The sequence below is a fragment of the Pistacia vera genome, unplaced genomic scaffold (assembly GCF_008641045.1).
Source record: "Pistacia vera cultivar Batoury unplaced genomic scaffold, PisVer_v2 Contig36, whole genome shotgun sequence".
Lineage (NCBI taxonomy): Eukaryota > Viridiplantae > Streptophyta > Magnoliopsida > Sapindales > Anacardiaceae > Pistacia > Pistacia vera.
In genome coordinates this window covers 1,482,436-1,497,443 of record NW_022196179.1, presented here as the reverse complement: position 1 = coordinate 1,497,443, position 15,008 = coordinate 1,482,436, and the positions used below count along the sequence as shown (strand labels likewise).

Below are 15,008 nucleotides of genomic sequence, written 5' to 3'. Positions count from 1 at the left end.
ATATCTCTCTTATTGAGGCCTTATTTTTTAATTTTTATTTATTTTTTGTTCATACTTTTTCTTGTTAATTATTATGTGGAGAATCTATCGCTTTTTTATTTTTAGCCTCAGTTAATCTTTTGTTACTATGATCGATGAATACTAAACGATAAAATTTTAATAAGAAATTAGTATAGAGATTAGATAGTATTCATGTTTAAGAATTTTTCTTTATACTAACTCTTAAGACATATACACTCATACGATATCACATAAATAGATGAGTCAACAAGAAATAATTCCAATCGTCGATAATATATTTATATATTTAAATATTTGGATACCGGCCTTTGATCAATCGAACAAAATCCCAAAATTTACCCAAAACGTCAATTCGAACAAAATCTGGTATCAAAAACTCTTCCTTCATGAATCAATCGGAATACATACTCTGAATGATATAATGTTGGATGATCAAGGATGGAAAATGAAAATATCTCAATATAGCGCCTTTAGCTCGTCTAAAACTGAGCACCATAGCTAAAATGAAACCTATAAGCATTGCATAGAATAGAATTTCGGCTTCTCTGCATATATGCTGCCCTATCTTGAACACTTGACCAATTTTATAGAGCAATCCAATATGTTTCAGTTCTCAGACCCCTCATTTCATCAATCTATCTCACCAAAAGACACCGTTCTACTTTCTGAAAACCTCAGCTGCTTACTCATATTGCAGCATAAAGATCGAATCTCCATAAACAACTCAGTCCATAACGTTGAATGTCATCATTGGACAGTCTCTTTCTTTCAAGTAAGAACTGGATCATTTAGGTTAATGTTGAACCATGTCCGAATCCTTCTCATTCAAGGCTCAGAAGTGTTTCTACAAGTCAATTCAACAACCTTCATTTTCAACATCAATTCAAAATGGCCCCAGGGCCCCCATAAACAAAATGAAATTGAAAAACTTGCATCAAGACTCTTTTTGCTCTGAATTATCTTTTTCTTCAGATGAGGCTGAAGAAGAAGAATCCAACACATGACCCTTGTAAGCTACAAGCAATTCCTCAGCGCTATCCGGAAAACTCGCCACAAATTTCTCCACAAATTCCTGCTCAGAATATCTCAACACAGAGAGAAAACTAGGGTCCTTCTTCACCAACCTCTTCGAATTCACAATTTGTAGAACTCTATGCCGGGGAACAACTCGATCCACCATACTATACATCAAACATGCTGGTTGACAAACCAACACTTCCTTCTCAAACCCAACCTCATTCAAAAAGAACTCAAGTCTTAACATCAACTTCTCCTCAGACCCCCTAAACAACGCTGGCGCCTTCCTAAAAATCTCCATACATTCCCTATCTGAATACCCAAAACCCCTAAAATGCTTCAACTTTCTCTCGAAAGTCTCCTCAGCCATACAACTAATTGTATGAACCCCGTGAACCAACATCCTAGAATCGACTGAAAACCCCATATCCAAAACCTTTTTCACAAGCCCTCTAACCTTAGTTTCTTGCATTGCAAACAATCTAGGTTGCCTCTTCAACAACATGGACAATTGAGAACCAACAATGCCACAATTCTCAAAGAATGAGACATTATTCAACAATCTCCAACTGGGGTCCATTGCAGCAACCCAATTACACCTCCTCAAAACCCTAATTAAATCTTCATTATTCCCATCATTAACCAAGATTTTCTTGAGAATTTCAATGCAAGGAATCAACTTTCTCTCTAAACTAACAGTCAAAAGCTTGGAATTTGATGAAAGAAACTTACCCAGATGTTGAGAATCCACCAGACCCAGTTGCCGAAAGAACTCGATTTTCGGCTTCAGCGTCTTGGGCACGTCGTAAAAGAGGATGTTGGGAGTCACGCGGACGCAGGAGAGGATGTGGGGTTCGGAGAGGCCGAGAGAGCGGAGGAACTGGAGAACGGAGAGGGGTTTTTGGAGGCTTTTAATATAGTAGTACTTGGAGGAGATGGAGAGGGCTTTTTGAGGGGGGAGGTTGAAGGATTGAACGAGGTAATCGTGGAGAAAAGAGTTGGTGGGTTTTGGAGGTTTTCTGAGAGAGGAGGAGGAGAAGAGGGATGAAATGAGGGTGAATTTGAGAGGTTTTGGAGGGACATTGAAGGGAAGGTGAAGATGGTGATGCAGGCAGTTGAGAGTTTGCATATTTTTGGGAGGGGTTTTGGAGTGAGGCAGGGAGAAGAGGGTTTTAGGGGTTTGTCTAGGGGTTCCTTTGAAAAATATGAATCCTTATGGGTCTTTCAATAACTATATTTTAACGGGTCTTTCAAGATAGGATAAAACTAAAAGGGAAATTTTATCTATAAATGGATATTTTTCATCAATTAACAAAAATTTTGAAAATGCATCTTGAAAAAAAATGTAAACTAATAAAGTGTTCGTCTATCTATAAAAATGTAATTTAAATTTTTTTTTTCTCATTTATAGTACCCTAATATATGTTATTATTTTTTAATGAAACATATTATTTTAAACGTGTATTTTATTAAATAAAGACTATTAAAAATTTTAGAAAAAAAAAAAATTGAGTTTACACATTTGGAGTGGTTTGATTTGAAGGGAGAGAGGTTCGAGTTTAAGGGGTGTATATGTTAATATTTTTCAGTCATTTTTTTTTTTTAATAAACATATTACTAACCTAATAATTTAATTATTATTAAGACTAATTTGAGCTCAATCAGGCTTTTTCAGTAATCAACAGAAAATTATATGTTGTGATAATTAGCCAAAAATCATAAGAAGAAATAGAATTAACCCACTATTAGTGATGTGATGTTAAGCTCATTTTTTGTGGGTTTCTTGTTTTTCTCATTTTTTTTATTTTTCTTATTTTATTAAAAAAATCAAGTTGGTTGTTATGCAATTATTTTGTTTGGTAACTAAATGTAAAGGCGTTTTGACTAAACTTTATTATTGTTGGCTTATTCCCCATGCAAAATTAATTATTCATCATTCAAACAAAAATTCTCAAAATGCCAATAAAAGCAACCGTGAGTTCAGAATTGAAAAACCTTTGTCTAAACCATAAAACAATAACCTTTAACCATGTAAATTATCTATGAGTATATTCAAATAAAAAAGTTTGACCATTGATCTTTTATCAGAGAGAAATAAACTATTAATCGATACCAACTATTTGCATTAAAGGATTGTGGTGTTCAAATAGTGCAGTTTTTCGTTAATAATCTATCTCATTAATGTCTCAAACTAGTACAAGATGGCCTTAAGTAATTTCTTGCTATGAATATAAACACATTGAGAGAACACAAAAGAATTGCAACCCTTTTTCCAATTGAAGATGATTATCAAACTCAAAACACTGTCAAATAATCAATGGAGTTGTTCCTTTACAAGAAAATTTTCAGTGAAAAAATGTGATGATTAGCCCCAAAATCAGCAGGCTAGAAACCAATTAATCGAAAGAAGAATTAAGGGACGAAAAATGAAAAGAACGAGAATTGGGTCGAGGAACAAGAAAAAAATAATTCCAAGACGCATTTACAAAATTTCAAGAAGATATAGAACAGAGATCATCAAAGACTTGTCTGATGTTAGGCCTTTCATTTACAGGGAGAATACACCTGAGCGATATCGTGAGCAAATCGTCCATTGCTTTTGTGGGTTCTTCCCCGCCTGCAATGTCTCTGTCAATGCAGTCCATTCCACGACCTTCTTGATCACAGAGGCGAACCCAATCAGTGAGATCGACAGCTCCTGATTGGCCTGATATTATGTCACCAGCGCTTCTTCTGGTTAACAATTCCATCAGGATCACTCCAAATGCATACACATCAGCCTTGAATGATAGGGCTGGTCTGGATGCATTCGCAAGTTCTGGAGCTCGATATCCCAGTGCTCCTAGATTCAATATCTGCTCGGCGATTCCAGCTGGTGTCATTAGGCGGTGAAGACCATAATCTGTAAGGCGAACATTGTAATCTTGGCCTGTCAGGAGTATGTTTGTTGGCTTTAGGTTTCCATGTGGCAAGCCTCTATCATGAAGATATAACAAACATTGAGCCACATCCACAGCAACTTTCAGTCTTTGAATGAACGATAATGGGGAGTATCTTCGAGGAGTGCTCTCTGCGTTAATGAATATATGGATTTAATACTAAAAGACTAAAGAAAAGAGCTCATTGCAGTGCAAAAAACTCCAGGAAACACAGTGGTTGCGGACAGGTAAATCTAGATAGCAAGACAGTGGCAAAAATGAAACCTAGAATAGCCGATTACTCTTGGCCCAAAGATTGAAGTGCAAAATTATCTAACNGGGGTGTATATGTTAATATTTTTCAGTCATTTTTTTTTTTTAATAAACATATTACTAACCTAATAATTTAATTATTATTAAGACTAATTTGAGCTCAATCAGGCTTTTTCAGTAATCAACAGAAAATTATATGTTGTGATAATTAGCCAAAAATCATAAGAAGAAATAGAATTAACCCACTATTAGTGATGTGATGTTAACCTCATTTTTTGTGGGTTTCTTGTTTTTCTCATTTTTTTTATTTTTCTTATTTTATTAAAAAAATCAAGTTGGTTGTTATGCAATTATTTTGTTTGGTAACTAAATGTAAAGGCGTTTTGACTAAACTTTATTATTGTTGGCTTATTCCCCATGCAAAATTAATTATTCATCATTCAAACAAAAATTCTCAAAATGCCAATAAAAGCAACCGTGAGTTCAGAATTGAAAAACCTTTGTCTAAACCATAAAACAATAACCTTTAACCATGTAAATTATCTATGAGTATATTCAAATAAAAAAGTTTGACCATTGATCTTTTATCAGAGAGAAATAAACTATTAATCGATACCAAGTATTTGCATTAAAGGATTGTGGTGTTCAAATAGTGCAGTTTTTCGTTAATAATCTATCTCATTAATGTCTCAAACTAGTACAAGATGGCCAAAAAGGCTTAAGTAATTTCTTGCTATGAAAATAAACACATTGAGAGAACACAAAAGAATTGCAATCCTTTTTCCAATTGAAGATGATTATCAAACTCAAAACACCGTCAAATAATCAATGGAGTTGTTCCTTTACAAGAAAATTTTCAGTGAAAAAATGTGATGATTAGCCCCAAAATCAGCAGGCTAGAAACCAATTAATCGAAAGAAGAATTAAGGGACGAAAAATGAAAAGAACGAGAATTGGGTCGAGGAACAAGAAAAAAATAATTCCAAGACGCATTTACAAAATTTCAAGAAGATATAGAACAGAGATCATCAAAGACTTGTCTGATGTTAGGCCTTTCATTTACAGGGAGAATACACCTGAGCGATATCGTGAGCAAATCGTCCATTGCTTTTGTGGGTTCTTCCCCGCCTGCAATGTCTCTGTCGATGCAGTCCATTCCACGACCTTCTTGATCACAGAGGCGAACCCAATCAGTGAGATCGACAGCTCCTGATTGGCCTGATATTATGTCACCAGCGCTTCTTCTGGTTAACAATTCCATCAGGATCACTCCAAATGCATACACATCAGCCTTGAATGATTGGGCTGGTCTGGATGCATTCGCAAGTTCTGGAGCTCGATATCCGAGTGCTCCTAGATTCAATATCTGCTCGGCGATTCCAGCTGCTGTCATTAGGCGGTGAAGACCATAATCTGTAAGGCGAACATTGTAATCTTGGCCTGTCAGGAGTATGTTTGTTGGTTTTAGGTTTCCATGTGGCAAGCCTCTATCATGAAGATACAACAAACATTGAGCCACATCCACAGCAACTTTCAGTCTTTGAATGAACGATAATGGGGAGTATCTTCGAGGAGTGCTCTCTGCGTTAATGAATATATGGATTTAATACTAAAAGACTAAAGAAAAGAGCTCATTGCAGTGCAAAAAACTCCAGGAAACACAGTGGTTGCGGACAGGTAAATCTAGATAGCAAGACAGTGGCAAAAATGAAACCTAGAATAGCCGATTACTCTTGGCCCAAAGATTGAAGTGCAAAATTATCTAATACATCTTAGTTAAGAGAATAATGGTTGTAATCAAGCCAAAATTTACACATGTCAAGACCAGGGGAGAGAAGCAGACTGCAACCAGATTTTACTCGAAAACAACTTTCCATTTGAAACCAAATTTGTACATGAACTATAAGACATCTATCCATGTGACCACGTTAATAGGAAGTAAACAATAACAGGGCAAACCTCACTTAAGTCTGCTAAAATATCCAGCAGATAATATATTACAAGGCCACAAGCTATATTACAGAATCCACAAGAAAGTCGAGCTTAGATATCATGACAGGCTAGGATGGCTGTTAATCAGCAATCTCAAGGCTTGTCAGAAACCTGAATAGCAAGCCAGGCCCATAGGGCAGCATTAGAGGCATAAGCATCCAATGTGGATCACGTCCAACTAATGGAAACTCCCCTATTGGAGGAAAGACCGTACTGAAGTAAATGTAGAAAGACCATAAAGTATCATTCAAGACCTATTCAAGATTTAAATGACCTTAGTAGTGTACTCAAAATGTGACTGAGAAAGTTAGCAGGAAAGGATTAAAAATAATCCAAAAATATAAATTCAGAAGAGTTCTTACCATAAAGATGTAGGGACAAGCTATCTCCCTGGATATAGTCTGCTAGAAGAAGCCTCTCTTGTTCCCTAGGTCCCCAATAGTATGCTCGCAGTGGAACAATGTTTGGATGCCTCATAGATCCTATCTTTTTAACTTCCTTTGCAAATTCTTTCTTATGTTTGACCAGCCCCACCCGCAGCCATTTCACAGTCAACATATGCCCATTGTCTAGAGTAGCTTTATACAGAGTTCCATGGCTGCTTCTACCAAGAACTTCAGCTGGGGCACGAGATAATTCTTCAGCTGTGAACGCCAGTGAAGCATCCAGGAAGAACAGTTCTCCAGCCAACCGATCTGGTGAGTACACATCCAGCTTCACAGGCTGTTCGTATGCCTCAACAAAACGGGGTGAGGAAGACAATGGAGAGCCTGGAGAGGACTTCCTTCCAGATGTTGCAGGATGAATATCCATCAAATTAGGATTCATAGACGCTGAACCGGCAGCCACTCCCTCAGTTTGCTCAGTAATTTCAGTTGCAAATTCCGTCGGCCCAGATAATGACCTTGATTTTGAAATAAGCAAGTGATCATTTGAAAAGCTCAAGGAAGTTGGTGGGCGCTGAACGTTTGAGTGGAAATTGAAAAGGGAAAGCAGTCTTCCTTCCTTAATATCGCTCCCCGCAGTTTGGCCACTAAATTTCGTTCTACCATGAAATTCTTTCAGCTGTGCCCGATGATAGGCCAGCAAAACAAAAACAATCATCAAAGCAGCTCCAACTGAGGCAACAATGATTGCTACTCTAATACTGTTCTTCGAACTATGATGTTTTACTTCTGCAGGAACCTTACCTTCAGCATCATTTGTTGATGCCATGCCATCTGGGATGATTAACAAGTGATTACCAGGACGGAAACAAGACTTAGGGAAGTTTCTCAATTTTTTTGGAATGGGGCCCGACAGATCATTATTTGATACATTAAACTCAATCAGTCTAGATGAAAGATTATCAGGGATATGACCGTTGAATTTGTTTCCAGATAAATCAAGGTACTCCAAGTCACTAAGTTTGCCCAATGCAGTAGGTAGCTGTCCCGAGAGGTCATTGTTTGCAAGATTCAGTAATTTGAGTCTTCCCAGGTTCCCTATGTCCGAGGGCAAGACTCCTTCTAAGGAATTATCAGAGAGATCAAGAGACTCCATTAGAGGATATGTAGGCAGAACTAACAATTCACTTGCACGGGATCCTTGAAAAGGAATAGGCCCCACAAACTTATTACTTGAAAGATTCAGGCTTACCAAGTTATTTGAGGTGAAAAAACTACCAGGAATGGACCCGCTAAATCCATTTGAACTGAGGTCAACAGCAACCAATCTCGGAGTGGTCTCCATTAGAGAAGGCAAGTTACCTACTAGCAAGTTATTCCTGAGATTAAGTGTATTTAATCTATAAAACTGAGAAGTCAAGTTTGGTAAGCTTCCTGACAACTTGTTTGAACTTAAATCAAGAAACTCCAAACTTGTTTCCCAATTTTTCATAACAGATATGTCACCGGAAATCATATTTCTGCTCAGATCCATTGTTTTACAGCTTTTTAAAGAAGACAGCAAAGAACCTGATAAACTGTTTGATGATAGGTTCAAAACATTCAAAGATGTGGAGTTAATCCCAGGAATAGAACCTGTATATAAGAATGAAGAAAAATTACGGTCAAAACACAACATAAACGAAAATTGGCCTACAATTCACTACACAAATAATCTAAAGACGTAAGTGCAACTCGGAAGTGGCAATTAAATTATTTTATCATTAGCAAAAGCAATTACAAAAATTATTATTAATAAGTTTGCTACAGTATTCTTTGACAGCAAAAACTATAGTGAACTTAAATAAGCAGTATTCTCTATTCTGAAGCTTGAACTCAGAATTACTCAAATTCTACAAGGTGAATGTTATATCTGACAATGATTTGAGCATAGCTGTTTATGGGGCCTAGAATAAACTTAAAAGTATTAATGACCATTCATGTAGAAATAATTACCTCAACCACCAAATAGAAAAAGAAAATTCTTAACAAGTGTCCATACTAAAATCCTTTTCGCTACTTCAAGTTCTGTTGTATTGAAACACTCACTCGACAAAACGCCATTTCCACTTAACTAGATCTTATAACAACACACTGAAACCCAATAAATATCACCCAAAAATGGTCTAATCTGCTGGATGGCATAGAGACCTCTGTGTTCATAAATCAGCATATAGAATATAGTTTCTTCATCGATCCAAGGACTTAAAATTTTATATAATGAATTTTAGACAGACCGGCTTTTGTAAATAATTGTCTGTATTGTCAACATCACATGAAGAATCACCTATCAGGCACTAATATGACAAGATCCAAAGGCCTAAAATGCTAATTTTCTCAAACTTCTACTACACCTTTTTTTCTGAAATCAATTATTCATTATAGGTATCTACATGCAAAAATGATCTATACTACCGCATCAAATCATCTCCAAAATGTTCCAAATGAAATTTCGAGAAGGAAAAGACGGGTAACATAACAACCACTTTAAAAGAACTATAATAGCTAAATTCTGGATCCCGATAATCTACATCATCTCATGTTAATTCAATTACATCCATATTGCAACCAGAAATGCATTCTCTATGACAAAAAAATTCAAAGCAAACTCGACTTTGGAACATATTTGATATCCATATAAACATGTCAAAACAAACTAAAATTTCATTTCAAAATCATCACCTGTGAATCCATTGCCACTGAGATCCAACTCCTGAATTGGAACCACACTCTGCAACAAGTCCTCAGGAACCATCCCAAACAACTGATTATTCCCCAACCTCAAGACCTTTAAATTCATCAAATTCCCAAATGAACCAACCGGCAACTCACCGGAAATCGCATTTCCACTCAAATCCAAAACCTCCAAACTTTTAAACAACCCCATCACATCCCCCGGAAAAAACCTCCCATTCAACCCATTTTGACTCAAGTTCATAGCTTTCATTGTGTTCACAATGCCTGAAACATTATCCACACTCACCCCTCCTAAGCCTCCATAAAACTGGTTCAAACTCAAGTCAACAACCTCAACATTCCTCAACCCACTCAACACTTGCCCAATATCGCCCTTCAACTGGTTTGAATGCAAATCCAACACCCTCAGCTGCTGCAAGTTCCTGAAACTCCCCTGCAACCCTCCCTCAAACTTATTTCCAGACAAATTCAAATAATTCAAACCCCACAAATCCATGATCCGGCCCGGGATCGGACCAATAAAACTATTCCCCGACAGATCCAAGTACTTCAACGAACTCATGGATCCCAATGCGGGCACCAACCGACCCGAGAAATTATTCCCGGCAAGAGAAAGATTCTGCAACTCCTTCAGGTTCAACAACGTGCTGAATTTCAGGTCCCCGTACAAACCCATTTGGCTCAAATCAATAGAAATGACAGAATCGGAAGCGGGGTCACAAGTAACCCCTGTCCACGACACGGGGCAGGCCTTCGGGTCGGGTAGAGAAGAAAGATTCCATGTAGACTGGATTTTTCCAAGTGGGTCATTGCTAATTCCTTTCTTGAACTCAAGCAGAGATCCGGTTTCGCGTTCGGAGCCCCGAGAACTCGAAACCACACACAAGAACAACAAGACCAACAAGAAGAAAGATATCAAAGAAGAAGAGTGAGTCATAATACAAAGAAATTACAAACAATAATAAAGATTCATATGCCAAATAACCTCAAAACCCTAACAACAAAAACTCAAAAGAATGAGTTGAAGAAGATGGAGAAGAAGAGGGGTGTGATTTTGGGGTTTGGTTCTGAGTTTTGTGTGTTGTGTTGTGGTGTGTTGGTTGTTGGGGATGAGTAACTACACTCTGTAAAGGACAAGATTTGTAGTATTTTATGTATGTTTTGTTGTGTTGTGTTTGTGAGAGAGAGTGTGTATGGTGTGGTATGGTGTTGTCTTGTGTTGTTTGTTTTTTGTTTTACTTTTTTTTCCCCTCTTTCACTGTAAAGAAAGGAAGAAAGGGTTAAGATGGGAGTGAGCTAAGGGTAAGCTAAGAGTAAGCTGTGAGACTGATGATGGTGATGCCGATGATGCCGGCTTCATTTGACGGCGTTAGCTGGTTTTCTTCTATTCCTAAGACCAAAATTTACCATACTCGCCATTGACCTATTTTATGACATGTATCTTGTCTGATTCGGTAGATTTTAGTCTAACGCTAATTATTGGTTTAATAATATTTTTAGAATCAGTATGATTAACTGATTTTCTCATGCTCGATGTGCTTTAGGATATGCATTTTGTTCGATAATGTTATTGACTCTTGTTAATATGGTTCCAGATTCTAATTTACCGATGATTATCACTTTGATTAAATATCTGCATTGAATCAGTTTTTTCTTCTTATATTATATCTCTTGAGTTTTTATAAATCTTATGATATAAGTATATTGATCTGCATATAAGTTTTACTGATTTTCTTGAGTTCAATGAGTTTTTACGGCCAAAGTTTACCTTACTCCCATGGGACATTTAAGTATTTTTTTTCTTTTTTGATTCGATATCGAACAATAATTGTTAGTGTGATAATATTTCTAGAATCAATTAAGTTCTTCTAATATGAATATTTCTGAGTTTTCATAAATATTGTAGTACGTGTATGTTAACTAGCATCAAGGGTTGAGACTTGTTTCTTGTTTTATTTTTTTGCTATTGATCACGGTCGATAATCTTATGTTTTGATCAGGGAAAGCTTACGAGAAGATTAAAGTACTAATCAATTTTACACTCGTTGTTAAGACATTTCAAAATAATTATAGTATTCGTTCAATAATGTTATCAAATTAGTAGTGTTACGCTAGATTAAAATCTTCAATCATGTCTAAGATTTCAATCCAATACTATTTATCGATAATGTTTCTAGAATAATGAGTCTAAAAATTCAATCGTAAGCTACTATATATAAGAAACAAATTAAGGACAATCATCGTCGGGTTAGAATCTTAAATTACGTCTATATGACTTAAGATTCTAGTTAAGGGAATATTTGCTAATAAGAGACATGTTGGCTTCGTTTGGTTGGATTTTGGGAATACTACTTTTAGTATTCCCAAAAAAGTTAAACAGTAAAATACCTAAAAACTCACAATATTATTTAACTTTATTCAACATTTTTTAAACCCCCTAAATTTGTTAATTCAATTAAATACCCCTAAATATTTTTAATGTTTTTGTTACGGCGACTCCGGCCACCCTCCGGCAGTGGTGGCCGACTGTCCGTATTTGAGGGTGAATTGGGGGTTTTTTTGTTAACTTTTAATGCTTTATTATAAGGGGTGTTTTGTAAAAAAACAAACATATGGGGTATTTTATTAATTTGTAAATCCTACATCGTAATACCCGCCCAATTCAACTTTTTTTTTAACTTTTTTCACAAAACTTTTCCCAAAAGCACAAAATTGTGAACCAAACGGAGCCGTTAATATTGTTAAGACAATATGGAAGAAAATATTATATTATTATTATTATTATATACTCGATTAAAAATGTTAAAAGTACTAGTGGAATATGATCTAATAATGAGAAATTCTGGTCAAATAATAGACAAAAATAAATAATTTCATTTTATAATCTGAATTCGGTCATTTTTTTTTTTTATTATTTGCTAGAATTTAGGTTATATTTGAATTTTGAAGTAGTAAAAAAAAAAAATTACCCTAAACATATGATGAAAAATTTAAATAAAATATTTTGTCTAAAACTAGTTGAAATAATTTAATAGTACACCCCTTAAATTGGAATATTGGACCATTTCATAGTTAAATTTTTTAATAATCGTGTGGATGTTACACTATATAGTATTTTTAAAATATTTTATTAGATCCATGAGATTGATTTAATGAATTTAAATTAAGTGAGATCTGTTAACACCATCAAGGTTTATATAGATAACAGTGAACTACGTATACTTTCAATATTAACAAACGCACCCTTAAACTAACAACACCGTTAGAAGTTGTAAAAATCATAACACCCCCGCAGCTCTATTTGGATCATTTTACTCCTATACATTTTTAATATTTACAAAATCACCCCCAAACTAACAACACCACTAGAATTTGTAAATTATGAGGACTATTTTTGTTTGTCTATGATGCCTTCAAGGCATTGGCACATGTGGCACAAGTTTATCGTTGTATTTTACAATATTATAACAATAAACTTATAACAGTAAATATTAGTGAATAATATAGAGTGTATTATTATTCAAATTTTAACTTGATTTGATTTTATAGAAAACTAGATAGATTTGTAGTATTCAACGATTATTTGTTAAAAAAAAAATATTTTTTTTTTATATATTAATATTATGGGCAACTATTTTTCCGTTTACTCGTTTAGGGTGTCTTTTTTCCACATTTTAAACCTCAAGGGTGTGAAATTTATTTCATACCAATAATTATGACTATTGTGACTGTTGAGTGGAATCAAATCAATCTTCTTTGACCTTGTCCCTTTGGTTCAAGTATAGATCTACTATGATAGGCATGCTTGTACCATTACATATCTCAACTAACGGCCAACTAACGACGTTAGTTGGCATTGTATGCCTTCTAAGGGAAGAAGTGTAGGATGGATGGTTCAACTATAATAATTAATTAATGGGATTAGTATAATCACAATTAATTATACATCTAATTGTCATTATATTTGGCCTAACTATAAACAATTAATTTTATTTGGAAAGTAGGTAAAGATTTCTCATGTAAAGGAGAAGTTCTTAAAAAAAAATTATGAAAATTTTGAATTGATCTTTAGGGCAATTAAAAACCACTTGAGTTTTAAAATTTATTACTGATAATTAATTTTTCATAATTAAAGTTAAATAGTCACTATTGAAATTTTATTTTGTGTTGACTTTTATATATAAGTGGAAAGAAAAAATAAAAAAACTACCCATCCGTCAGTAACCCAGATGGTTTAGGCAAATCGAAGATAGTGTGGATAGGCACATGATCTCAGGTTCGATTCCTTATTTGAGTATTCTCAATTTAAGTGAGAGACCGTGACTATGGATTGTTACGCTAGCCTTACTTTTATATAAATTATATTTATGAGAAAATTAGTTCAATTTCAATCATAAGAGAATTTTATATAAATTAAAACATTGAATGTTAAACTTATATCGAAATATAACTTGTAAATATGATAAATGTTATATTACCATGTTACAATATTTCAAAAATAAATTTAATCATGATATAATAAGATATCCCATTGTTAATTTTTTATAGTTAATCATTTTTTCTTAAATTTATGTTTAACATTAAATAAATATATGTTGGATTTAAATTATTAATATTGGATCTTTGTCTGGTAGCTTAAATTTTTTAGTCAAGTAATTTTAAAAATATGATGTTAGAGTTAAGGATTTCGCATTCGACTCATATATCACATAAAACTTTCAACTAATCAAATCAAATCACAAATCATATCAAATCAATCTTAATCATCTTGATCTCGACTCGGTTTCTCATCCAATTCTCAATTTTCAACTAATCTAATTAAATAATCTCATTAACTCCAATTTTGTGATGATTACTTTCAATATTAAGTGACTATTTAATATCTTAAACTTTTATTTAGATTTAAGATAAAACAAGATCTAATCTAACTTGAAAGAAAATAAAAAATAAAAAATAAAAAAACGTTTTATTTGGAAAATTAAATTTAAAATATTTTTCTTAATAGAAATGCCTTTAAGATGTTTTACAAAAAAGTCCACTGCCAATCATCATACACGTGTGTAGTTAGTTGGAAGTTTATTGGCCCCAATGAACACCAACTAAACCCAATATGAAGCCCAAATTTTTTTAATAAATAAATAATTAAAAAATAAATATTTGTAAATAATTTGTAATTTTGAATGGTTCAAAAACTGTTTTCAAAATTAAATATTTAAAAAAATATATAATTTTAATTTTTTGGAGTTTATTTACTTCGTATGATTGTGTTTGAAGACTGTTTTGAAAACAGTTTAATAAAAAACGTGTTTTAAAATTACTTTTATATCTCTTGTTTTAAAAAAAAAAAAATTCTACGTAAATTCTAAATCAATTGATTTTTTGATGACATAAAATAAAAAATAAAGGAAAATAATATTTCACATGTTTATTTTGTTAAATACATAAAAAAGGGTAGAGCAACATATAGCCTCAAAGGCTTATTGAATGACATAACTTAGGAGAAATTCTAGATAATTTTTAAATTAGTGGAACAAATATAAATAAATAAAATATCTTTAGATATTAGATTATTTTTCAATGTAGAGTATTTTTCGAAGGCTTATCAAAAATATTATTAGATACAAATAATGCATTAATTACATATAAGTTTTCATAAAATAGGCAC

General features: G+C 33.9%; 2 protein-coding genes across 4 annotated transcripts; both read right to left on the bottom strand.

Annotated features, from left to right (window-relative positions):
- Positions 1-955: 955 nt before the first annotated feature.
- Positions 956-2,167, bottom strand: LOC116139866. Its single transcript, XM_031425502.1, has one exon. It carries the CDS (start codon positions 2,165-2,167, stop codon positions 956-958), a length of 1,212 nt encoding a protein of 403 aa, XP_031281362.1.
- Positions 2,168-3,305: 1,138 nt separating this feature from the next.
- LOC116139893 (probable inactive receptor kinase At5g10020) lies at positions 3,306-10,533 on the bottom strand. 3 transcript variants are annotated; one of them, XM_031425527.1, is made up of 3 exons: positions 9,329-10,533; positions 6,584-8,242; positions 3,306-4,108 (listed from the first exon to the last, which is right to left on the bottom strand). In XM_031425527.1, exons 1-3 carry the CDS (start codon positions 10,278-10,280, stop codon positions 3,531-3,533), a joined length of 3,189 nt encoding a protein of 1,062 aa, XP_031281387.1. In that variant the 5' UTR covers positions 10,281-10,533; the 3' UTR covers positions 3,306-3,530. The 3 variants fall into 3 exon arrangements, with proteins under 3 accessions (XP_031281387.1, XP_031281385.1, XP_031281386.1); XM_031425525.1 differs by lacking the exon at positions 3,306-4,108 and adding an exon at positions 5,052-5,810; XM_031425526.1 differs by lacking the exon at positions 3,306-4,108 and adding an exon at positions 5,848-6,475.
- Positions 10,534-15,008: the final 4,475 nt, after the last annotated feature.

Bases quoted from the DNA above. Each gene is read 5' to 3' on its own strand.
- LOC116139893 (XM_031425527.1), bottom strand. From the start codon at position 10,280: ATGACTCACTCTTCTTCTTTGATATCTTTCTTCTTGTTGGTCTTGTTG. The intron at 8,243-9,328 runs GTGATGATTTTG...TCTTATATACAG, and splicing joins CAGTGGCAATGGATTCACAG to GTTCTATTCCTGGGATTAAC. The intron at 4,109-6,583 runs GTAAGAACTCTT...TCATTAACGCAG, and splicing joins CTTGTCCCTACATCTTTATG to AGAGCACTCCTCGAAGATAC.
- LOC116139866 (XM_031425502.1), bottom strand. From the start codon at position 2,167: ATGCAAACTCTCAACTGCCTGCATCACCATCTTCACCTTCCCTTCAAT.